General features: G+C 44.6%; 1 protein-coding gene across 1 annotated transcript in view; it reads right to left on the bottom strand.

Moving 5' to 3' along the window:
- LOC126151976 (dehydrogenase/reductase SDR family member 11-like) overlaps positions 1–26,601 on the bottom strand; it is a 78,300-nt gene that overhangs the window by 26,545 nt on the left and 25,154 nt on the right. Inside the window, exons 2-3 of the mRNA XM_049915976.1 lie at positions 8,644–8,806; positions 1,821–1,950 (exon numbers count right to left, since the gene is read on the bottom strand). Coding sequence (XP_049771933.1) covers positions 1,821–1,950; positions 8,644–8,806 — 293 coding nt within the window. The remainder of the gene's footprint in view (positions 1–1,820; positions 1,951–8,643; positions 8,807–26,601) is intronic.

The raw sequence follows: 26,601 nt of genomic DNA, 5'->3' as shown, positions 1-26,601 counted from the left end.
AAATTAATCTACCAACTCCCGTGCGAGTTCCCGACCATTGACCTTCTGCGAACGCACACGCTATGCCCGGGTGATACGCCAGTATGGCGATGACGAATACACGCTTCCAATGGGCGTTCACCGCGATGTCGCCAAAGACGGATGCGACCATCATGATGCTGTAAACAGAACCAGGATTCATCCGAAAAAATTACGTTTTGCCATTCATGCACCCAGGTTCGTCGTTGAGTACACCATCGCAGGCGCTCCTGTCTGTGATGCAGCGTCGAGGGTAACCGCAGCCGTGGTCTCCAAGCTGATAGTCCATGCTGGTGCAAACGTCGTCCTACTGTTCGTGCAGATGGTTGTTGTCTTGCAAACGTCCCCATCTGTTGATTAGGGATCGAGACGTGGCTGCACGATCCGTTACAGCCATGCGGATAGGATGATAGGATGCCTGTCATCTCGACTGCTAGTGAAACGAGGCCGTTGGGATCCAGCACGGCGTTCCGTAATACCCTCCTGAACCGACCGATTCCATATTCTGTTAACAGTCATCGGATCTCGACCAACGCGAGCAGCAATGCTGCGATACGATAAACCGCAATCGCGATGGGCTACAATCCGGCCTTTATCAAAGTCGGAAACGGGATGGTACGCATTTCTCCTCCTTACACGAGGCATCACAACAACGTTTCACCAGGCAACGCCGGTCAACTGCTGTTTGTGTATGAGAAATCCGTTGGAAACTTTCCTCATGTCAGCAAGTTGTAGATGTCGCCAACGGCGCCAACTTTCTGTGAATGCTCTGAATAGCTAATCATTTGCATATCACAGCATCTTCTTCCTGTCGGTTAAATTTCACGTCTGTAGCACGTCATCTTCGTGGTGTAGCAATTTTAATGGCCAGAAGTGTACAGTGTTACGTGTTAAGTGTTGTCGTTGGCTAGCTGAGAAATGCGGATAAACAACTAGATTTCGACGTCTCCTGACAGAAACTATTATCACCTCAAGACAGACGAAACTCGAAATCTAAAGAAATGGTAGTGTACGCGTAACAGTACACGGTCTTAGTAAAGTTCAAATACATTCATTAGTCGTAACGAAATTATCTGCGCTGGGTGAAATAACACCACTAACAGAGCCGTTGTCCATCTATCTAGGAATTAACTGTTTTTGAAATTGCATTAAAGGTAATAGATCAGATTGAAACCATTTGCTCAGAAATAGCCAACAGAGTACTGCATTACGTTCTTTGCTTTATTCCGATGACAATGAGCGCATTCACTCCGAGTACAACAGTAAACTGCCCTCACTGCTCCTGCACCTTACATTGACCGATAAAAGACCGAGTTACAGTATCCGGACAAGACTTATACGGCTAGTATTGGGCAGCTTTGGTTGATTTTGCTAGCGTATTTTTTTCAACCGTAATTTTTTTTAAACTTCCTTAAGAATTGCTAACCAGAAAATTAAATAGTTATGTACTGGTGACCCTGTCCAGTTTACTTTTTCTCCATTCTGGGGTCTTTTCGTGCATGGATTACTTAGTACTTTTTGTGTGTTAAAATGCCTGTATTCTTTACGTGCTGAAATTCAAGAGTTTCACCTGAGCTTGTACGTGATACAACCTTTTAGCACGGACTATAATTGCTGGTGCTACCTTGCGCCTCTTGCAACAGGTGTTCACTAGGTGTGAGGAACACTTTCAGACTTTCTTCTCACAGTCGAAAAGCTGTACTAGAAACATGTTACACAAGACTGCAAGCTTATTTAACTACATGAAATATTACTGAATAAAAGTGAGTATGAGGCTGACACAGGAAGTGCCACAGACCCACCTGTTGATGTGGATGATGAAGCCGTCGTCGACGCCCCTGCTCAGCATGTCCTGCACGGCCTCCCTGGTGCAGATGCTCAGACCCAGCACGTTCACGTCCAGGATGCTCTTCCAGTCTTTCGTCTTGCCAGCTGGTCACGAGAAAAAAAAAGAAATTCTACTCCACTTCTGGAAACATTTATACAGTATCAACTACGTCATCCAGCTGTAATAGCAGACACTATTAGAGAGGCTACCTTTTAAAATACAGAGAGAATAGTTCAAAAAATAGTCAAACAAGGTATTATTTCTTCCGTCAGAAATCTTGTGCAATGTTTATGGGGAAAAGTTCCGCCTAATATGGGAGCCCACTGACGTTTGTTCCCGTGCAGCATTTCCAGATGGAACTTGATAAAGGAGAAAGTGTAATGGTGCCCAAACTACCCTTCACCGCACATCGTAAGGTGGCTTGTGGAGAGTAGATGTGTATCGAAGCGTAGCACAAGTCAGCGGCCTGGATCGAGATGTCCACAGACCAGTGTGGCCGACTAACTCATAGATGGAGCGTCACTGTAATGTGGTCCATGTGAGCAAACGGACTTTGGCCTCCCTCAACACATCAGGTACCGCGGTAGTAAGGCAGGATAACAGTGTGGTCGTCGTAATGTGAGGAAGTTCCTTCTGCTTTAGTATTTTACACCAAACCAGTAATGTGTTTCTTAAATAGTATTGACATCATTGTTCTTGAACTACTCTTTTTTTCCTGCGTTGGCAACGCTTAATGTTCGTCCAGAAAGTGTTTCAACAGATTTAGATGATCTCCAGACACTTCCTAGAACATCGCCATGCATATTAGTGGCGATAACTTCTTTTTCTGCTCTGTTCTCTGCTGTTATCAACCTCTCGCACGACCATCGAGTTAGTTTCTTACTATTCTTATCACTCACTAACAATTTCTAACACACCTTTTGCTCCAATAAGGAACGAACATGTAGGTATATGCAATTATCAGTTATAACATTGATAATAAACCTCCAGATATGACTACAGATTCCATTTGAAAATTACTCTAGTAGCATATGGAAAACAAACACTTCTAAGACGATAAATAGTCTTTACAGAATAGGGTCACTGTTATATCCAGACTGCCAGTTATTTTACCGAAGACTGTATTGTGATATATGCGTCGCTAGTCCTCTTGATTCTTGATAGTAGATTGTCACAGTGACTATTTGGTGATGGGCGTACCGTAGACCAACGCTTAGCTGCGAGTTATTTGGGTGGTCTGAGCTGAGCCTCAGAGTTGTCTTAGTGTTCTGCAGTTACTGTATAAGCTATATTTTTATTCTTGACACCCGTCTTTGGCCAGTGACCACAAAATGTAATTGTTATCGTTGTTTCCCGATTGCATGTGTTGGGGCCAAGTTGGTTTCATTGCTTCATTGAATTATGTTTCGTTGTGTTGAAGGCACTTTTAACTGTTATATTCCTGTTTGAGACCTATTGTCAAGGAGGAAGTGGGCTGCACTAAGTTCTGTTTAACTTTGATTGTTCAGTTTTCAATAAGATTTTACGTTTAATAAAATTATACTGAGATACTCCCGCACTTCTACCACCCGAAACCCCACTCCACCCAAATCCCACATTACAGTGTGTACATGCGAGACACAATTTCAGAATCGAAGACGATTTTCGGTGTACAGAGTTCACTGGAGATGCTGCAGATGGGTGAGTCGAAAGTTGTAGTTCCTGGACAGCTTTAATTGTTTGACGACATTCTAATAATTTCACAGACTGCTCCTGACTGGCAGAGCAGGTTGCTCTTAAGAAAGGAAGTGCAGGCTATTTTCGGCTGTCCTGCTGAATATCTGTGTTAATCTGGAGTCCTATGTCTGTCTCTTGTCCGCGAAGGTTGCAAAGTGATGCACTGGGAGGCGATGTCAACTTCTCCGTTATCCACTTTTGATACCTTCTTCTACTGCACCAGCCACTCTGTGCGTGTCTTGCACTGGCAGGACCATTGTTTTGATATCATGGTAACAAAATGATGCTACGCGCATTGCAATGGCCTCCTCCGACTACAGGAAAGTATAAGGCAGCGACACGGGTCCAAACATGGGTATCATTGTCGTCAGGAAATGTGGCCTCCAATGATTCAGTCTTTACGTAAATTGATGATGAATGGGGAAGATGGGAAAGGGAAGGATCTCATGATGTTAGCTGCATCGGTACTGGCGCCGAGTGAAAATGTGTGCCGGATTGAGATTCGAACCCGGGATCTCCCGCTTACTAGGCACTTGCGTCAGCCCCAACGCCAACCGGACATAGTGTTTATCGCAGTTGTGCGGAATATCTCGGTACAACCCTCAACCGACCCACATTCCCACCTAGAGCCACCTTTCGGACATGTCCGAAAGAACAGGTACCGCACAATCATATAATGTTCCAGTGTCTGTTGACGGAGCGATGGAAAACAATCGAGAGTATTAGAAAACTCATCCTTTTGTCATTCTCACAAGGTCACGGAGATGGGCTCCCAGCCGGACAATGGTAACGCATACGCCTCTCCCATAAATAAATTCGATCGTCAGTATGTGTGATATCTTTCCCAGCCAACGCAGTCACCATAACTTCCTCCATTTGAATATGAGAGGAGGATGATAGATATTTCCAGTAACAGGCACAGAGTGGTTGCGACAGCAGGTGGAAGTATCATGGAACACTGTCCCCCAACATGACATCTGACACCACTAAGTCCATCTTTATGCATGATTACTGATGTAACTGCAGGAGGCTGTGCGATGTAGTGAAAGTGTTGTCCAAGACAATGCAACTACACTGGTGTCCAAAACTAAAGCAACAAACCACAATTTCCCCGTCCTGTGTCTAATCCACAATATAATTATACAAACTGTCAACAGATGTCCATAGGATCTAGTTCTGCACGGAAGATGGCATTTCGGTCAACGGAAAGTCAACGGAAACTCATGCGAGCGATGACGTCAGGCCTCCTATCAAACGGACTAGTGTTTGCTGGATAGTCCCAGATCCACAGTCGCTGTATACACAGTCACAGACGGTGCAGTACGGCACAGAGAAGAAGCCTGGAGTGCCGTAGGACGAATGAAACGGGACAGTCGCAAACTGTGGCCTGTTCGCTTAATGTGAATCGTTCTGTCGTTTCTCGGAGGTGGCGAAGAGACAAAACTGTATCCCGAAGACCAGACCAGGACTGACCACGTGACCTCAGAAAGAGACGACCGTTATTTGAATACTAGGGCATGACAGTACCGCCTTAGTACTGCATGGCAACTAACATCTGACCTCGCAACATCGGCTAGATGTGTGTATCGAGGCAAACGGTGTACAGAAGACTTCGGAAGAGTGGTTCAAATGGTTCTGAGCACTATGGGACTTAACATCTGAGGTCATCAGTCCCATAGAACTTAGAACTACTTAAACCTAACTAACCTAAGGACATCACACACATCCATGCCGGAGGCAGGATTCGAACCTGCGACCGTAGCGGTCGCGCGGTCCCGGACTGAGCGCCTAGAACCGCTAGACCACCTCGGGCGGCTCGGCAGAGTGGTGTTTACTGTCGAAGGCCTGCTGTATGAATACGTCTGAAGCGTCTTCACAGAAGGGAACGTATAGTGCGGAGTCGTCAACATGCCACCTGGACAGTCGAACAATGGGCCAACGTTCATCCACAGATGAGTCCCGATTTCACCTGGAGAATCATTCTCGAAGGATACGCACTTGAGGGAACGTGGGGCACGATTTCAGGACCCAAACATTCTGGAAACCAACCGATATCGAGGAGGATCCCTAATGATATGGGCACGGATAATGTTGACGACTTCAACACATCTTAATCGAATTTTACGGGTGAACTGGCAAGGTTTAACTACTGTCAGGTATCATGACGAGGTCTTGAAACCTCAAGTACGGTTGTTGCGAGGTGCTGTGAGCCCAGACTTCGTATTGAAGGATGACAGTGGTTGACCTCATACAGAACGAGTGGCTGATGTTTTCTCGGAAACGGAAGATACTGCACGCATGGCGTGGCCTACTCGCTGTCCCGATCTGAATCCCTTAGAGCAAGTCTGGGATGCACGAGGGAGACGGGCTGCATCACGTCGGCATTCCACCAACCATCTCCAGCACTTGCGAACAGCTCTCCAGGAAGAATAAGTTCAAAATGGTTCAAATGGCTCTGAGCACTATGGGACTTAACATCTGAGGTCATCAGTCCCCTAGAACTTAGAACTACTTAAACCTAACTAACCTAGGGACATCACACATCCATCCATCCCCGAGGCAGGATTCGAACCTGCGACCGTAGCAGTCGCGCGGTTCCAGACTGACGCGCCTAGAACCGCTTGGCCACCGCGGCCGGCAGGAAGAATAAGTATTACTGCCTCAACATGAGATATATCACGTCATCTACAGCAAGGCCGTCTTTGTGAGGCCTGTATTGCTGCCAGAGATGGTCACACCCCATACTGAGCGCATCAACCAGTTGTCGGAATATGTGTGCAAATCTGTTAAGTTGGAAGAAACGAAGAACATTTCTGTCTGCCGTTATGGATGTTGCAGTTGTTTGCGTTCTGAATTCTGTAAAGTTTTTCTACTTCTCTATCCCGTTTTTATACTGTTTTGTGGCAAAATAAAAGCGGCCTTGCAAAATTTCTGTTTGTCCTGTAATTTTGGACACTTGTGTATGTACGTGCATTGTGACAGTTTGTAGTGCACACTGTCTTTCCTAGGTAAATAAAACTTTACTAATTTGGACTCATTGTTTTGGAGTGATATTTTCTATTTTTGTATTTGCCATTGACATGTGATGGTTTCGAGGGCAGCGGTATTTCTATAAGCGTATTTTATTGTCAGAGAGGTCCCATGTTTCATGGCAGAGTATTTAGACGTTCTCACGTCTTTGGTGATTTTTGAGCTCGCTGAAAGTAAAGTCACACTGTAGATCTTCAGCACAACATCTCACAAATAAGTAGAATATATTTTTTACGATGGATTTACGAAATTTTCGCAACAGTTGAAATGCAATCGTAATGCATAAAAAGAGTAACTCGGCCATGTAAGAAGTGTAGATGCTCTCATTTCAACTGGAGTACAGATGTGTACAGTTATCAAAAGTGCGTTTGTGACAAGTAAAACAGGGTGTTACAAAAAGGTACGGCCAAACTTTCAGGAAACATTCCTCACACACAAAGAAAGAAAATATGTTATGTGGACATGTGTCCGGAAACGCTTACTTTCCATGTTAGAGCTCATTTTATTACTTCTCTTCAAATCACATTAATCATGGAATGGAAACACACAGCAACAGAACGTACCAGCGTGACTTCAAACACTTTGTTACAGGAAATGTTCAAAATGTCCTCCGTTAGCGAGGATACATGCATCCACCCTCCGTCGCATGGAATCCCTGATGCGCTGATGCAGCGCTGGAGAATGGCGTATTGTATCACAGCCGTCCACAATACGAGCACGAAGAGTCTCTACATTTGGTACCGGGCTTGCGCAGACAAGAGCTTTCAAATGCCTCCATAAATGAAAGTCAAGAGGGTTGAAGTCAGGAGAGCGTGGAGGCCATGGAATTGATCCGCCTCTACTAATCCATCGGTCACAGAATCTGTTGTTGAGAAGCGTACGAACACTTCGACTGAAATGTGCAGGAGCTCCATCGTGTATGAACCACATGTTGTGTCTTACTTGAAAAGGCACATGTTCTAGCAGCACAGGTAGAGTATCCCGTATAAAATCATGATAACGTGCGTAGGTGGAAGAAACTAAAATGAGCTCTAAAATGGAAATTAAGCGTTTCCGGACACATGTCCACATAACATCTTTTCTTTATTTGTGTGTGAGGAATGTTTCCTGAAAGTTTGGCCGTACCTTTTTGTAACACCCTGTATAAACACTGATTCTGTGTTACTTAAGTCAATATCTAGGCTACTATGTATAAAACAACAAAAACAAGAAGACTTTTTGCCCAGTGCAAAATTAAAAATTAGTGGCTAATTTCAATACAGTATGCGGCAATCTGACGGTGTATATGAACACATACTTATGTAAGGTGTGTATGTGTGTACTTTCATGGCCAGTGAAGGTAAGTGCCTGACATTTAAGCTGTTACGACTTCTTCCCACCCCAGAGCTCAGGGGTTGTAATAAACCACGACGGCCGAGAGGTTTGTCTGGGAGAGAGGGGGTGACTCACGCCGAAGCGTGCAGAGGAGCACAGGCAGGTGTGCCATTGACTTCATTGCATTGAAGATACACAGCCGGCCTTGTGCTGAACTCTGGGATGGCGCTGCGCAGCGTGCGTGGGTCAGCGCCAATGCGACTGCTTGAATCTGCAGCGTTTGTATCCGGTTGCCCAGCCTTGCGGACGTAACAATCCTAATCACCCTCAACAAACTCCTGAAGATAGACGTCGACTGTGGATGTTGTATCAGAGACACAGTCCCTTTGACTCAGACCTCAGTTTGTTAAGGTCTTGGTCGTGGAATGCGATCTTGATCGTTGTCCGGCGGTAAGACTGTGCCATGGCTCGCTCGTGGGAGGGTCTCAGTACACGAAACCGCGGCGAGAAGTAAACAACGCGCGCTCGAGCTCCGTAACAGGCGGGACGCAGCAGACGTCCACGCCTCAAGGCTGCGGGAGCCGAACTAAAAGTTAGGCTATCCGAGGATGACTCACGGCCACATCCAAACTCTCATACACCGTCATATGCAATATCTTACTAATCTTTAAATTTTTTAGAATTTCTCAAATGCCCTTATGTAAGTCGTATAAGATAATGGAAGGCGTTGCTCTTACCCGTAAGACTAGTAATAGGAAATACACCAGCGTTGTTGATGAGGATGTCGACGCCACCTAGTTTGTCCTTGACCCACTTGAAGGCAGCCAGGATGCTGGCTTCGTCGCTCAAATCCCCGGCAATCGCGTGCAGCTTCCCTGGGGTGTCCGTGAGTGCCAGCTCCTGTTATGAGGCAGAAACACCTTACTGTATAAAACTCATCATTAATATTTTGCCCCGCATGTGATTTGGAACATTCATTACATAAGATTACTGGAACACACCTTTTCCCTAATACTTGTACATCGTGGAACTGACGTGATAAGGTCTGTATTCATACCAACTGGACATGTCTAAAGCTGTGTTTCCACTAAGCGATAGTTCCCATACAAAACAGTTATACGAGGCTGCTTCGCGAGATTGTTTCGCTCCGTCATTTATAGAGAGCGAAATCTCTCATGAAGTAAGCTGGAAAAGGATGGGCCCTCACGGCGACATAACCATTTCGGCGTGCTCTGCCGTATCTCCAGTTACTGAGACTGCGTCCGGCACACATATGTAAAAAAGAGAAAGGAAACGGGTGACTTTAGGAGTTACTCTGTGGGCGATACTAATAGGGAGACCAGCTTATGACGAAAATGGCATCAAAGTAGAAGATTTTTAATATCTTGCATCACTAATCATGCAAAAATCGAAAAAAAATGAAAAGGAATCTGCGACAAACAGTAAGCATCCGAAAAGGGCCGATCTGTGACACTGTGATTCATTCGACAGGTGATTTATACATAGTTTTTCAGTACGATATCAGGGATTACCCCAACAGTTTCTAATGTATTAATTAAAACACCATTTTTTTGGTCAATGATCAATTGACTAGTTTAATGCAACCCCTCCCCCCCCCCCCCCGACTTACCCCCTGTCCCGCCCTCTTCATTTCAGAGTGACACTTACACGCAACGACCTTAGTTATCCGTTAAATATGTAAGAAGCCTGCCGGCCGGTGTGGCCGAGCGGTTGTGGGAGCTTCAGTCTGGAACCGCGCGACCGCTACAGGTCGGAGGTTCGAATCCTGCCTCGGGCATGGATGTGTGTAATGTACGTAGGTTAGTTAGGTTTAAGTAGTTCTAAGTTCTAGGGCAACTGATGACCTCAGATGTTAAGTCACATAGTGCTCAGAGCCGAACCATTTTTGTAAGTAGCCTGTTTGTATGTTGGCAGCGCTACAGACTGTGTTAATATCGCAGATAGCGCTCTGCGCCCTCGGAAAGAGGTTCTGTGGTCGGACGGAGTAGCAGTTAGCGAGTGGATAGGAAAGTGTTTGGACATGATATTCTTAGTGTAGCCTCCGTGTTGGTAGGAGATGCATTATAAAGTGATATGGAATGAAGTGTTTATAAGAAAATACCCAAGGAAATATTCCAGAAGGATGGACATACAAAAAAAGTTGTTGAAGGCGTGCATCTCTTCCCACACAGACTTCAAACCCACCAGCCATTAAGCCCCAGGGCTATGGAATAGCATTTGTGTGGTGTCACCGCCAGACACCACACTTGCTAGTTGGTAGCCTTTAAATCGCCGCGGTCCGCTAGTATACGACGGACCCGCGTGTCGCCACTGTCAGTGATTGCAGACCGAGCGCCGCCACACGGCAGGTCTAGTGACACTTCCTAGCACTCGCCCCAGTTGTACAGCCGACTTTTGCTAGCGAAGCTACACTGACAAATACGATCTCATTTGCCGAGACGATAGTTAGCATAGCCTTCAGCTACGTCATTTGCTACGACCTAGCAAGGCGCCATTACCAGTGTATATTGAGATTGCACTTATGTATCATCAAGAGCAATGTACTACAATTATGGATTAAAGTTAAGTATTCCAGAAGCTATGTACTATTTTTGGCTACTATAATTCCTTGTCATTTTCCAGACCTCACGCCAGCCTGCGTAAGCTTTAACGCGTGCATTTCGACCTCCTCTAGCTATACGGTGTTGGCTCTTCTGCCAACACATCGGTTTGTGTTTCGCCAACACTATTATCCACAGAACTCACGAACAGGACTTGGATGTGAATATGGTTTGGGTAAGTGACGAAGCGCACTTTCATTTGTATGGGTTCGTCAATAAGCAAAATTGGCCCATTTGAGGGACTGAAAATCCGCATTTTGAGATCGAGAAGCCTCTTCCCCCCCAACGGGTGACTGTGTGATGTGCAATGTCCAGCCACCGAATAATCGGTGCGATATTCGGTGACTACCGAACGGTACGTGAAGGTTTTGGTAGATCCCCATTATCCAAAGTGACCCTGATTTCGAGAAGATGTGGTTCATGCAAGAGAGAGCTCGACCCCATCGAAGCAGCAGAGTGTTTGATGACCTGGAGGAGCACTTTGGGGACCGCATTCTGGCTCTGGGGTACCCAGAGCTCACTGGCATGGGCCTCGGTTGGCACCATACTCTCTAGACTTCTTTTTATGGGTCTATATTAAAGACAAAGTGTACAGCAACAACCCTAAAACCACTGCTGAGCTGAAAACTGCCATTCAGGAGGTCATAGACAGCATCGATGTCCTGACACTTCAGCGGGTTATACAAAATTAATCTACTCATCTGCGTTACGTCATCGCCAATGATGGCAGGCATATCGAATATGTCACAAACTAAATCCGGATACCTGTAGTGACGTTTACATGTTGAATAAAGTGTGTATACGCTGTAGTTTGCAAATAATTTACTTTTTTTTCATACAATTCAATAATTGTCACCCTGTACATATTAGTAGAATATATACGTTAACTCAACTGAATATTCATCCCATTTCCGGTTTCAAACTGCAAATGATTAAAGTGTGGTGTCTAATGTCAGTTTGCGTATCCACACTCTCGAAGTTGGATTGACTATTCTGAAGAAATGTACCTCACAGATGGATTTCAAGACAGAAATTCGTTTGTTATTTCATTTGAGTCTGTGTCCTATAGTGTAAAAACATGTTTAGAAAGATATTCATTTCTGATTATGTCCTACTTCCTTACAGTAATAACAGAAATGTGAGGCATTAACACTATTGTATGTGCAGATTGTAAATACACAGTAAGAGATAGAGGGGTTGTAGTAGAGTATTACACTGTGATTATGTAGAGGAATTGTTGTCAACAATCGTACGCTCTGTTTGCCACGGAATCAAACCATCGTAATTGAAAGCGATATGTGGTACGCTGCAAGTAGTTGCTGTATCATTTAAATTTGGCGAACTGTCTGCCACTTATCTGTTACTGCAAGTTTAAGCTAAGCGCGCTGATCTGTGAGACGAGGTAAAGCAGGCACGAGTCAAATCCGCATACCGAATGACGACCGCTGTTGTGGTACACCGCCGAGTCTCAATGTGGGTTTTGTAACAGGATGTACCGAATGGTCATAATTAAAGTGCAGCTACTCACAAGAGGTCATCGTATGGAAGTGAAACTTGGTAGCTATTATAATGCATAAATGCAGAATCCATTATCCTGGAAAAAAAGTAGTTCCAATTTTGGCCACTTGTTTCAAACGAGGCGCTGTGAATGCAAGGAAGAATGTGTAGAAATGTTTCCATATGTAATGGGACAGACATAATGTTGATTTTATTATTAACCGTCACTTACGCAGTTTGTCCAGTATGACTACCAGAGACATCTAAGAGGTGCTGCATCCGCATATCGACGTGATCAACGGTTGCTGGCAGCAGTTCCGGTGGAATGTGTTGCTGAATACTGGCCTTCAGATCAGGTTGAGACCGAACGTGTCCCTGGTAAACGCGTTATTTTAGATGTCCCCAGAGCCAAAGTCACATGAACTCATATCAGAAAACGTCTGGAAAACCTGTGGAGATAAACATTAAGCAGATCTTTCACTAGGTTAGCGACAGAAAGGAAGGAAGAATGGGTTGAACGTCCCGTCGACATCGAGGCCATTATACACTCCTGGAAATGGAAAAAAGAACACATTGACACCGGTGTGTCAGACCCACCATACTTGCTCCGGACACTGCGAGAGGACTGTACAAGCAATGATCACACGCACGGCACAGCGGACACACCAGGAACCGCGGTGTTGGCCGTCGAATGGCGCTAGCTGCGCAGCATTTGTGCACCGCCGCCGTCAGTGTCAGCCAGTTTGCCGTGGCATACGGAGCTCCATCGCAGTCTTTAACACTGGTAGCATGCCGCGACAGCGTGGACGTGAACCGTATGTGCAGTTGACGGATTTTGAGCGAGGGCGTATAGTGGGCATGCGGGAGGCCGGGTGGACGTACCGCCGAATTGCTCAACACGTGGGGCGTGAGGTCTCCACAGTACATCGATGTTGTCGCCAGTGGTCGGCGGAAGGTGCACGTGCCCGTCGACCTGGGACCGGACCGCAGCGACGCACGGATGCACGCCAAGACCGTAGGATCCTACGCAGTGCCGTAGGGGACCGCACCGCCACTTCCCAGCAAATTAGGGACACTGTTGCTCCTGGGGTATCGGCGAGGGCCATTCGCAACCGTCTCTATGAAGCTGGGCTACGGTCCCGCACACCGTTAGGCCGTCTTCCGTTCACGCCCCAACATCGTGCAGCCCGCCTCCAGTGGTGTCGCGACAGGCGTGAATGGAGTGACGAATGGAGACGTGTCGTCTTCAGCGATGAGAGTCGCTTCTGCCTTGGTGCCAATGATGGTCGTATGCGTGTTTGGCGCCGTGCAGGTGAGCGCCACAATCAGGACTGCATACGACCGAGGCACACAGGGCCAACACCCGGCATCATGGTGTGGGGAGCGATCTCCTACACTGGCCGTACACCACTGGTGATCGTCGAGGGGACACTGAATAGTGCACGGTACATCCAAACCGTCATCGAACCCATCGTTCTACCATTCCTAGACCGGCAAGGGAACTTGCTGTTCCAACAGAACAATGCACGTCCGCATGTATCCTGTGCCACCCAACGTGCTCTAGAAGGTGTAAGTCAACTACCCTGGCCAGCAAGATCTCCGGATCTGTCCCCCATTGAGCATGTTTGGGACTGGATGAAGCGTCGTCTCACGCGGTCTGCACGTCCAGCACGAACGCTGGTCCAACTGAGGCGCCAGGTGGAAATGGCATGGCAAGCCGTTCCACAGGACTACATCCAGCATCTCTACGATCGTCTCCATGGGAGAATAGCAGCCTGCATTGCTGCGAAAGGTGGATATACACTGTACTAGTGCCGACATTGTGCATGCTCTGTTGCCTGTGTCTATGTGCCTGTGGTTCTGTCAGTGTGATCATGTGATGTATCTGACCCCAGGAATGTGTCAATAAAGTTTCCCCTTCCTGAGACAATGAATTCACGGTGTTCTTATTTCAATTTCCAGGAGTGTAGATGGAGAACGAGCTCCGATTAAGTCAAGGTTGGGGAAGGAACCGTCCCAGCATTTGCCTGGAGGAGCGATTTAGGGAAATCGAGGAAAACCTAAATCTGGATGGCTGACCGCGGTTTTGAACCGTCGTACTGCCCAATGCGAGTCCAGTGTGCTAACCGCTGCGCCACCTCACTCGGTGCGAGCGACAGAGGCAATGCCCTATTTTGCATGAGACCTGTGGTTTCCATACAGTTGCGCTCTCCCAAAACAGGAATCATTTTCTGTTCAAGGAGGTCTCCATAACGTGCAGACGTCACAATACACCTGGCAGGCCCTCACGTGCATTCCCTTCAAAGATGAACGGACGAAGAATGAAAGTTATAACTGGAAGGAAAATCAGCATTGTCCGTATTTTGTTGTTTTATTGCCAGAAAAATAGATTTTCAGTCACTTAGTGACCATCTTCAGTGCTCTAATATACAATTGAAACTGGTAGGCACTGGTATCAAGTTATAACCACAAGCGTCGAGCGATCACATAAACTGTTGGAAGTACATCGCGGAAGTGATCGCTCGACGCTTGTGGTTATAGCTTGATACCAGTGCCTACCAATTTCAGTTGTATATTAAAGCAGTGAGGATGGTCACTAAGTGACTGAAAATCGATTTTGTCGACTGGCGACGCCCCAGGTCAATAGCAGCTTCAAGACTAGCGACTTGGCTAGAAGCGTCAACTCTAATTACTTCCTGTGTAATCTCTATGTAGCTTGGATTTATATATACTGAAGAAGCTTGTTTATTTCGTATGTCGATCTTTGCTTGCGACACTTCTGTATAACTATCGAAGATAAGTATTGTCTCTCTTCATTTTGTAATACAACTTACGACAGGAAAATAAATAGAAGATCAAGTTATGGGAGAAAGACTAATTGAGTTCTACAAAAAAATTCAGTTAATACTTGTAATAGCAAATACACTAATCAAAAAGCACAACATGAGGTGATATGCTTTGAAAAGACCCAAAGACACAGGGGGATTCCAGCTGAATTACATCAACATCAGAGATTCCGAGATCAGATATTGAACTTGAAGGCCTAAACAGGATAGGATATAGATAATCCGAAGTTTTAGAGAATCGTCTGGAAGAATTAGTGTGGAAGGAAGTGGCTGGAGTACTGAGGAATGGTGGCGTGTGTTTGAAGTTCTGAAGGCTGTTGGTACTGCGATAATGCATAACGCAGTAGGCGGTTCAGCTGGAGAGGAATGGCCACCCCTAAAAGAGCAATCACAGACGTTCGCGAAGAAACTTGTGTAAAAGAAGAAATATTTCAACTGACCGCCGAAAAAAGGAGGTACAAAAAGGTTTAGGAAAAGACAGAAGTACAGCTGTATAGGTCACTTAGGAATGAGATTAACAGGAAGCGAGAGGAATCCAAAGCGAAATGGTAGCAGGAACAATCGAAAAAGGAGAGGTAGTCTGGATACAGATTCACGACATAGGAAGTCAAAACAACCTTCGGTGAAACTAAAAAAAAGCACGGGCGTCAACATTAAGACCAATGGGGATTCTATAGTTGTTGTAGGAGAGTGGAAAGGAGTAAACAGTACGTTCGAGGCCTCTACAAGACGGGGACTAATGTAAAAACTTTGTAAAAGAAGAAATAGGAGTCGAGGTAGAAGACACAGGGGATTCGGTATTTAAGGGAAATTTGCAATACCTGCTATCAGATAAGGAGAAGGGATAAACAACATACTTTCGGAATTTCAAGAAATGTTAGGGGAAGTGGCAACCAAATGATAATTCAAGTTGGTGTGTACTGGCTATGAGACTGGAGACATAATATCAACTTCCAGATAAATATCATCCACACAATGCCAAAGATAGCATGGACAGATAAATTTAAGAACTATCCCACTATGACCTTGACGTCTAGTGCATCCAGTTGGCTGACAAGAATGTGTAAAGAAGAATGGGAAAGACAATCGAGGAGCTGTTAGGTGATGACCGGTAGAGGTTTCGGAATGGTAATGGTACAGACGTGGCAGTTCCGGCGTTGAACTTGACAGTGAATGCAATACGTAACAAAAATCAAGGCAAGCTCATTGAATACGCAGACCTAGAGGAAGCGTTCAACAATGTAAAACTGAGCAAGATTAGCCAAGAAAATTCTGCTAACATTAAGTATAGGCCTCAACACGAGGAATAATTTTCTGAGAATGTACGTCTGGAGCGCTACATTGCATGGCAACGAGTCCCCATTGAATATGAATTCGTAGATAATGTCGCTTTCCTTCAGAGGCACTTTTGCGCTCTCTAAAAAATACTTTCCTTGTCCAAGTTCACATGCCTGTACTTTGGAAGCATTCCCTGTCTTACTTTCCTTCAAATTCTGTTTTCGAGCCCACAATTCCCATACTTGCCCACTGCCCTGCTCTCTAGTCCTGCACTGCTTGCGTGCCCCGTCCCCACTCTTCAAGGCCGACCGCTTCTCCACCCTGACGAAGGTTGCCTGAACTCTCCATCAGCTGTGTTACGTGGTCAGCCAGTGGACCATTTGTCCCCAGGTATGCCTGCTTCACACTCTCAATGTCAGCTGGGGCATACCAATTTCACACTTCCAAGTCCTTGCAAAATGTGTAATATTCACTGCAAAAATTCCTCCAAATGTTGAGATCTCGGGCCTTACTGTCTCTGATGCCCCCTCTCAGTGGCACCAATTTGGTCACACACTGCTTGAGCCTGACCTAATGCTGCAACTACGCTTAAGGCGCAACTGCCTACCACCACCTTGCCGTGGCTGGTCATTGTTGTTCCCGCCGCCTAACGTATGTAACCGCTACATCCGTCCCATTCGTTACACACCAGTAAGGTTCCTTTCAGGGTATGCTGATACAGTAGCTCCATACTTAGCAATCATATACAAGCGCTCGCTTTTATGAAGATCCGTACCCAGAGACTGGAAAGTTGCACAGATCGTACCAATATCCAAAAAAGGAAATGGCAGTATCATCAGGTTGAGTTGCACATCTATCTTCATTCATCTCTCTTCATTCAGAAGAACCCCCAGCTACCTGTAGACAGCGATATCTTAATAGCAGAACATCAGCGTCTGAAGTCAAGAAAACCACCTTGGCGAACTGTACAACGTCTTGAAGCCTCCGACTTTAACATAAAACGAAGTATGGAGAAGTCAGTGGGAAGAAACGTCAGTGTTCAACGGTCATCTGGTTGAAAAACCTTCCATGCGAGTTCCAGGTTTCACACTCCGCAGACACCAGTTGAGGACCATCAACCGCATCCGAACAGGACAAGGGAACTGCGGAGATCTAATCACAAATGAGGCTGGGAAACATCTCCAGATTGTGAATGTGGAGCTGCCCTGCAAACAATAAATCACATTCCAGAATGATATTTTCACTCTGCAGCGGAGTGTGCGCTGATATGAAACTTCCTGGCAGATTAAAACTGTGTGCCGGACCGAGGCTCGAACTCGAGACCATTGCCTTTCGCGGACCAGTGCTCTACCATCTGAAATACCCAAGCACGACTCACTACCAGTCCCCACAGCTTTAATTCTGCTAGTACCTCGTCTGCAACTTTCCAAACTTCACAGAAGCGCTTCCGCGAACCTTGCAGAAATAGCACTCCTGGAAGAAAGGTAGAGCACTTGCCCGCGAAAGGCAAAGGTCGCGAGTTCGAGTCTCGGTCGGGCACACAGTTTTAATCTGCCAGGAAGATTCATATCAGTGCACACTCCGCTGCAGAGTGAAAACTATCATTCTGGAATCATCCCACAGGCTGTGGGTAAGCCATGTCTCCGCAATATTCTTTCTTCCAGGAGTGCTAGTTCTGCAAGGTTCGCGGAAGAGCTTCTGTGAAGTTTGGAAAGTAGGAGACGAGATACTGGCAGAATTGAAGCTGTGGGGACGGGTCGTGAGTCGTGCTTGGTTTGCTCAGATGGTAGAGCACTTGCCCGCGAAAGGCAAAGGTCTCGAGTTCGAGTCTCGGTCCGGAACATAGTTTTAATCTGCCAGGAAGTTTAATAAATCACATTGTTGACGAATGCCCGAAACGAGCCTTCGGGATCAATAAATGACATCCACCATGCATCACCTGAAGGGCTCAACTGGATCAACAGATTGGACATAGAAATCTAAGAACTTGTGTAATGTGTACATTACTTAGTATATACTTTGAACATTTGATTCTGTTCCTGTATTTTGCTTGTCATTTCTTACTCTGCATACTCTTAAAATTATGTATTTGATCCAAGCTCTGTATCATCATAAGATAAATAAAAATAAACAGGCCCGTACCACTAACATCGATTTGCAGTAGGATTCTGAAACATGTCATGTGCTCGAATATTATGACTCATCACAAAAAATGATTTATTGACAAATAGCCAGCACAGATTCAAAAAACATCGTTCTTATGAAACACAACTAGCTGTTTATTTCCAGGAAGTAATGAGTGCTATCGTCAGAAGACGCCAAATTAATTTGACGCTGTTGCCGGCCAGGGTGGCCGAGCGGTCCTAGGTGCTTCAGTCTGGAACCGCGCGATCGCTACGGTCGCAGGTTCGAATCTTGCCTTGGGCATTGATGTGTTTGATGTCCTTAGGTTAGTTAGCTTTAAGTAGTCCTAACCTCAGATGTTAAGTCCCATAGTGCTCAGAGCCATTTGAACCATTTTGACAGTGTTATCACAAGTGAGTTCCAATTTAATTTGCGTGCCTATAGAGTACCGTCTCAGTTGTGTGACTGGATTCGTGATTTCCTGTCAAAAATGTCCCATTTCGTAACAACTGATTTGCAATCATTAAGTAAAACAGAAGTAACGTCTGGAATGCCCCATGTTATAGGCCCTCTGTCATTCCTGATCTACATAAACGATTTCGGAAACAATCTGAGGAATCTTCTTGGAGTGTTTGCAGATGATACTGTCATTTACTCTCATGTAATGTCATCAGATGATCAGAATAAATTGCAAAATGATTTAGACAAGATATCTGTATGGTGTAAAAAGTGGAAATTGACTCTAAATCATGAGAAGTGTGACGTCGCCACATGAGTACTAAAAGGAATCCGCTAAATTTAAGTTACACAAAAAATCACGAAAGTCTAAAGACTGTAAACTCAGTTAAATGCTTAGGGATTACATTTTAGAATACCTTAAATTACAACGATGACATAGATAATGTTGTGGACAAATAGCAAACCATAGACTGCGATTTATTGGCAGAACACTTAGAAAGTGTAACAGGTTTACTAAAGAGATTGCCTGCACTACGCTTGTCCCCTCTTCTGGAGTATTGCTGTGCTTTGTGCGATCTGTGTCAGATAGGATTGACAGAGGACGTCGAAAATATTCACAGAAGGACAGCTCGTTTTTTATTATCGCGAAATATGAGTGCCGAGGATATGTTATACGAATTGGGGTGCCAGTGATTAAAAAAAGGGGTATTTGGCTCAAATGGGTCTGAGCACTATGAGGTCATCAGTCCCCTAGAACTTAGAACTACTTAAACCTAACTAACCTATGGACGTCACACACATCCATACCCGAGGCAGGATTCGAACCTGCGACCGTAGCAGTCGCGCGGTTCCAGACTGAAGTTCCTAGAACCGCTCGTCCACCGCGGCCGCCAAAAGGGGTATTTCGCTACGGCAGGACTTTCTCATGAAATTTCAGTTACCAGCTTTCTCCTCAATATGTGAAACTATTTTGTTGGCGCTCAGGTACATAGGGAGAAATGATCATCAAAATAAGAATGTTCATTTTTCGTGTGCGCTTTTCGAGAATGGAACGGTAGAGAAGTAGCTTAAAGATGGTTCGATGAATCCTCTGTCAGGAACTTAATCGTAAATTGCCAAATAATCATGTAGATGTACGTAATCTTTGGAAAACCCCACAGAAAAAAATTAATATTCAATGGGATTCGTTGCCATACAATGTAGCGCTGTAGAAGGATGCGGGCTGGTCCCGGCGGAGGTTCGAATCCTCTCTCGGGCATGGGTGTGTGTGTTTGTCCTTTGGATGATTTAGGTTAAGTAGTGTGTAAGCTTAGGGACTGATGAGCTTAGCAGTTAAGTCCCATAAGATTTCACACACATCTGAACATTTGTAGAAGGATGTTGAAAGATAGGTAGACTGATAAAGTAAGGCATCTCTAAAGTACTGGGGGACTAGAAAATGATATCTTAGTTCCAGACTCGATGAAAGGCTATTCCTGATGTCTATATCACCGTGGTAGAGATGGGGCAACGTTTGTGACAAACGGCTAACGAGCACAGGGACCGAATGATTCCCGGTACAAGGAATCGCATTGTGCCAAGTACCAACGGCCACTTTGGTAGTCGGATAAGCTGTTGGAGACCTAGGCCACCATCTAGCCCTTAGAAGGAGAAATCCCTCCTAAAGATGGAAGATACCCTCACGGCATAGGATGTGGAAGGCAAGAGTAAACCACCACATTAAAGATCCGGAGGGATTCCAAGAAAGAGCAGTTCTGTTTGACTTAAGAAATGAATGTGAAGCCTTCTTTTGTAAACGATCCTGGAATAGTCCCACATTCGAATCTCCGGGAGAGGATTGCTTCCAATAAAATAAAGATTATGAAGAATACAAGAAAACACATCGCAACATGGAATGTCTGGACATTTCTGAGGTGCGGCAAGTTAGAGAAACTTTAGCTGGAAATGATAAGAATGAGGCTTGACATACTACGAGTGAGCGAGATGAGATGGCCAGATGGTGGAAACTACTGAGTTACACACACTGGCTGCATACAGGAACGACCAGGAGAAGGAGGGGTAGGTGTGGTTCTTTGCAAGGAGCTCACACGCAGAATAGCCAGGTACCACTTACTACTTGTACAATTGGACAAAAACCCAAACAAGACAGTGACAATCCAAGTATATGTGCTGACATCAAACTATGATGAAGAAGAAGAAGTGGAAACAGTGTACAGTGAGATAAAAGGTGCTGCAAACATTGTTGAAGGACAACACAACCTTATCATCCGGGAGACTGGAATGCATCAGTTGGAGAAAGCTGAGATGGCACTATAGTGTGACCTCTTGGGCTTGGAGACGCAAATGAAGGGGCAGATAGGTTAGTAGAAATCTGTACAGAATATCAGCTACTAATATGTAAAACTTGGTTTTAACATCATTCACGGAGAAGGTGTACATGGAAAGCCCCCGGAATAGGAAGATATAACAGATCGAGTTTATTCTAGTTAGGCAAAGATTTCGGAATAAAATAAGAGACTAGAAGCAACCCAGGGCCGGACATCGATTGTGTCCATACCATAGTGATGCGAGGATGTGATCTGAAATTTGAAAAACTTAAGAAAAGAACGTGTGAGAAATAGGGTCTGAAGAGACTAAAATATGGTATGATTCGGTCGACATACGAGGAACAAACAAACATGGCTACAGTCATGAACAACACCAGAAATTTTGAAGAAACATGGGAGTCCTTGAAAAGCGGTATCCTACCTGCAGCAAACGAAATAGTTGCAATACAGAAGGCAAAGCATAATAAAGAATGGATTATGGGAAGCATAGCAACAAAAATAAATTTAATTCGTAACCTGATACAAGCCATCACTGAGGAAGGTCAAAGGCAATATAGTGGATCGAGGAACGCAATCAACCATGAGTCAAAAAAAGGTTATACCATTTTTCTTGAAGGAACAATGCAAATACGTGAATGAAATGAACAAGGTAGGAAGACTGATATCTGCCTTTACATCAATTAAACAGTTCCTTGAAAGCAGACAAATAAAATGCATTGAAATCCATGCTGAAGATGGAATAGTATTAGATGATCAGAAAAACGTAGTGGAAAGGGGAAACAATACCTTGAAAAACGTTATGCAGAAAATAATGGAGACCTGGAACTGAGGGAATCGATCCGGAAGACGAGGGATTACATCTTGCGCAATAAGTTCAACCTTGCAGTCAGACAGCTAAAACCTGCGAATGCCACTGGGTGATGGTATATGGCAGAAATCATCGAGGCTGCTAGACGAAGAACTGTTCCATCTCATATGTTATATATGAAACTGAGGAGCTCCCAACAGACCTTAAAAATGTATCACAGAGCCAACACCAAAGAAAGCAACTGCAAATAGATATGAACAATATAGAACCCTCAATCTGGTAACACACGCAACGACTTTTTTGACCCCTATCTTGTCAGAAGGATAGAAGGCAGGATAGATGCAATGATCACAGACGACCATTTTGGCTTTAGTAGAGGTGTAGGAACACGAGAAGCTATACTCGGCTTACGATTAATTCTTGAGAAAAGGCTAAAGAATGGTCAAGAAACATATATTGCCTTCATCGACTTAGAAAATGCAGTCGACAGAGTAGACTGGCGACAGCTTTTTAAGTTGCTGAGAGTGTCCTTATGGACACAAGAGTAATGCAGAGATTGTTTAGAGAAGAAGTGGCTTTGACAAGGTGTGTGGAACAAAATAGCTCAAATGGCTCTAAGCACTATGGGACTTAACGTCTGAGGTCATCATTCCCCTTAGACTTAGAATTACTTAAATTAACTAACCTAAGGACATCACACACATCCATGCCCGAGGCAGGATTCGAACCTGCGGCTGTAGCAGCAGCGCGGTTCCGAACTGAAGCACCTAGAACCGTTCGGCCGCAGCTGCCGGCTATGTAGAACAGCAAGTTGAAGCTAATATTAGACAGGGCTCATTCGATACATTCAGAGGGGAACAGATGAAGCTAGGAAGAAACTAGGAGACGTAGGAGAAATTAAAGTTGTTGGACAGAAAATAGACACGCCGAGATTTACTGATGAGATCGCAATGTTAAGTGAAGATGCAGCACGATTAGAAGCTTTGCTGTCCCAAATGGAAAACATCATCAGCTCTTCCTATAATACGAAAATTAATAAAGCTAAAACAGAAATCTTAGTGGTGAGCAGACAAAACACCGCTACCCAACGTTCACTTAACAATGAGCAACTGGACACTGTTGAACACTTCGCCTAGCTAGGGAGTAACATTACATCAGACGGAAGGTCAAGGAAGGATACTGGAAGCCGAATCCACCAGGAAAAAGCTGCTTTCAACAAGAGAAGAAACCTTTTCACATCCAGCAGTATAGACAAACATCTCAGCAAAAACCTCATACAGATGTTAGTTTGGAGTGTGCTGCTGTACGGAAGTGAAACAGGCACACTTGGAGAAGGAAAAAAAAACATAAAATAACGGCGTTCGAGTAATGGTGCCACCGCAGAATGCTTAAGATTTTCTGGGTAGATAAGATATAAAACGAAGAGATGCTACTTAGAATGGAAGAAGAGAAGCCTTGTCACCTGAAGGTAATTTTACACAGGAGGGACAGATGGATCGGCCATTAAAAGTATCGTTGAAGGGGCAGTGGGAGAAAAAACTCTAAGAGACAGACCCAGACTAAACACAACAGATAATGAAAGATACCACATACCGCTCTCAAGATGAAGGCCGAAGACAGAAATAATGGCGTACTGCTGCTAACCAACCTAATGGTTGAAGACGTAAGAAGCAGAATACAAAGTAGAGGGTGATGAATTTGCGAAGAAAGGGACAAAGAGAATACACAGACAAGAGGAAGGGACAGGATGATACGACATTTATTAAGACTTCAGGGAATAACTTCCTTGGCACTAAAGGAAGCTGTTGAGAATAGCAGCTGCAGGGGAAGACCGAGATTGGAATAAATCCACCAAATAATTAATGATGTAAGGAGCAAGAGATACTCATAGATGAGGAGGATGGCACCGAATCAAACGAATCAGAAAAATGTATTGGCGAACTAGGTAGGTGCTTGAATCTGGAGAGCACAAAATTTTAATAGCGAGTACAGAAAATTTCAAGAATGTGACCTTTTTGTACGTTTCCGTTGTTTTGCCTCCTGACGAGCGTAATACAAAAGTATTACAGCTTCACGTCACACAAATGATATCATTACCCGTTTACGTTGTTACCTGGTCATCATCAGATCATTGATTAGTTTGCGTTATAAATTTACAAGTGAGCAGGTTCTGAGAAACGCTGACAATGTAATACAAGAGCGGCTTCTGAGCTGGTGAGTTTCTATGTAGGACATTCTGTCACCAGATGATGACTTGGTAACATGGCTAAACCGGTGATGATGTTCATTTTACAACGGCAGAACGCAGAACTAAGCGTTGTTTATAGTATATTCACAAGGCCGAATGCGTCCGACAATACTCGACAGTACATGAAGCACGCACGTGGCTAGGCATTGAACAGTCACGATGTTGTCATTGGGCTTTACTAATACTGTATTGTCTTAGCGTCTGCTGAAATGGACGGTGATCGCGCAAATATACATTATCGAAGAGTAAGCTCAGACGGAAAAGTCGTGATTAATAACGCAGTTCAGTTCTGTCGAGAACAAAAACTGAAAGGTTTGGTAGTATCATTATTAAAAGGGCTGAAGAGAGTAGCAGCCGCAGTGGGAAAGAGTGTAAGGAGAGTGCGTAAGTGCGTAATGCTGTGAACGATGTTATGAAAGCCAGACGTAGAGGTCAGTAAATTGTGACACCAAGGAAGAAGAGACTGAGGATCAAAACGAAGTGTCTCGGCGATTTTGATGAGCGTTTAATGAAAAGAAAGTTCTTGGCATATTACGATGTTAAAAGAGAAATACCCACTCTTCGAATGCTTTACAGTTGGGTGAAGGAGGATACAGGCATTACTTTCACGGTGAAACGTAGCATTTTCTGGAAAGCTTCGAAGGATGTGGGGTTTCGTTTTAAAAATGTAAAAACAGACCAACATTTCCGGTTGATAAGGAGGACATTGTAGCATGGCGTACACGCTTCCCTAGAACTTTGAGAGAAAACGAGTAAGGTGCGAAGATACCCGGTCGTGTATACTGATGACGGATGGGTGCATACACACTGTACTGTCGGTAAATGTGGGCAGCATAGTGACGTATCATGTGTGAGGAAAAATGAAAGTTCTCGACAAAGAGCAGTAGAGGTTCATGCGGGAAGAGAAATGGGATTCATTGAGGGTGCAGGGGTCATCTCTGATTCGAGATCAACATCGGAAGATTATCATAACGAAATGGAGAATGAAAATTATATACAATGGTTGCTAGAGTGTGTAATACCAAATATTCCAGCTGGAAGTATTGTTGCGGTAGACAACGCACCCTACCATTGTGTTCACGCAAATAAAGCACCTAGCAAATCTTCTCGTAAAGTAAATATACAATCATGGCTGTCTAAGCATAAAATCCCGTTCGTTGCGGATTTAACACGCAACGAGCTCTTGTAAGATGTGAAACGTTACAAACCCAAGCCAGAATATATAGTAGATAGTGTACTAAAAAAATTCGGGGAAGGAGTTACAGTCTTACGCCTTCCACCGTACAACTGTGATCTCAACCCCATCGAACTTATCTGTAATTTAATGAAGCAGAAAGTAGCATCGAACAACGTCAACAGCGTTACCCTTTCCCAACTTAAATAAGCGACTACGGGTTCAATACAGAGCATTGCGAAAGACGACTGGAAGAAGGCGTGTGGACGAATACTGGCATAGAGACGCACTGATGGACGAAGCTATTGAGAGCTTAATTATTCAACTTCAACCAGGCAGTGACATGAAATTTCATCGCGTGGTTTGGAGGATATATCTGACGCGGCACATCCACACTCGGCGGAGACACCTGCTTCGGACATCAGCAACAGCTCTACCGAGTCAGCAGATGAGGCAGCCCTTACATACGAATTAAAAGATGTTGAAAACATTATATTAACGTTTTTCACTAGGTCACATTATTTGCTCCTGTCTTTGTTTTTTCATTTTTATTTATCCGTCATAATATTCACGCGTTTGAAAATGCTGATGTATTGATTAAAAAACAAAAGTAGAATAATCTGTTTCTATTAATTGTGCAATGCGGTCAAATTATTTTTTTTTCGCCGCAAGATTTAACAATGTAGTGATCATAGTCATTTCGATAAAGATATGAAAATAAAAAATGTTACAGCATCTGAAAAAATTTGAATCCACAACCTCTTGTAGTACAGTAAAATGAAATGTCGTGTGACGAGGGCCTCCCGTCGGGTAGACCGTTCGCCTGGTGCAAGTCTTTCGATTTGACGCCACTTCGGCGACTTGCGCGTCGATGAGGATGAAATGATAGTGATTAGGACAACACCCAGTACCTGAACGGAGAAAATCTCCGACCCAGCCGGGAATCGAACCTGGGCCCTTTGGATTGACAGTCTGCCGCGCTGCCCACTTCTTTTTTTTTTTTTTTTTTTTTTTTTTTTTTTTTTTTTTTTTTTCTCATCATCTGCTCGGGGCGGACGTCGTAAGACATCCGTTTAAGTTCGTTGTTTATTGATTAGCTCAGTTTTTTTTTATTACAGAGGGCTGCTAATCAGCTACCGGGGGCAGACAGTACAGTAAGCAGACGTGTTGTCCACTGCACTAGTTCAGCTGACGGTAATAGTTTTTTATTTCAATGGTATAGATTGTAATGAATGTTTTTGTGTGTCCATTACTTGCAAACGGTGGCCCACTAGGGTGAATCGCTCCAGGAGGTTATTACCCACACCAACGTA

The sequence above is a fragment of the Schistocerca cancellata genome, chromosome 2, assembly GCF_023864275.1.
Source record: "Schistocerca cancellata isolate TAMUIC-IGC-003103 chromosome 2, iqSchCanc2.1, whole genome shotgun sequence".
NCBI lineage: Eukaryota > Metazoa > Arthropoda > Insecta > Orthoptera > Acrididae > Schistocerca > Schistocerca cancellata.
Note: the sequence above shows the minus strand (reverse complement) of the source record. Positions and strands in the feature narration are given on the sequence as shown.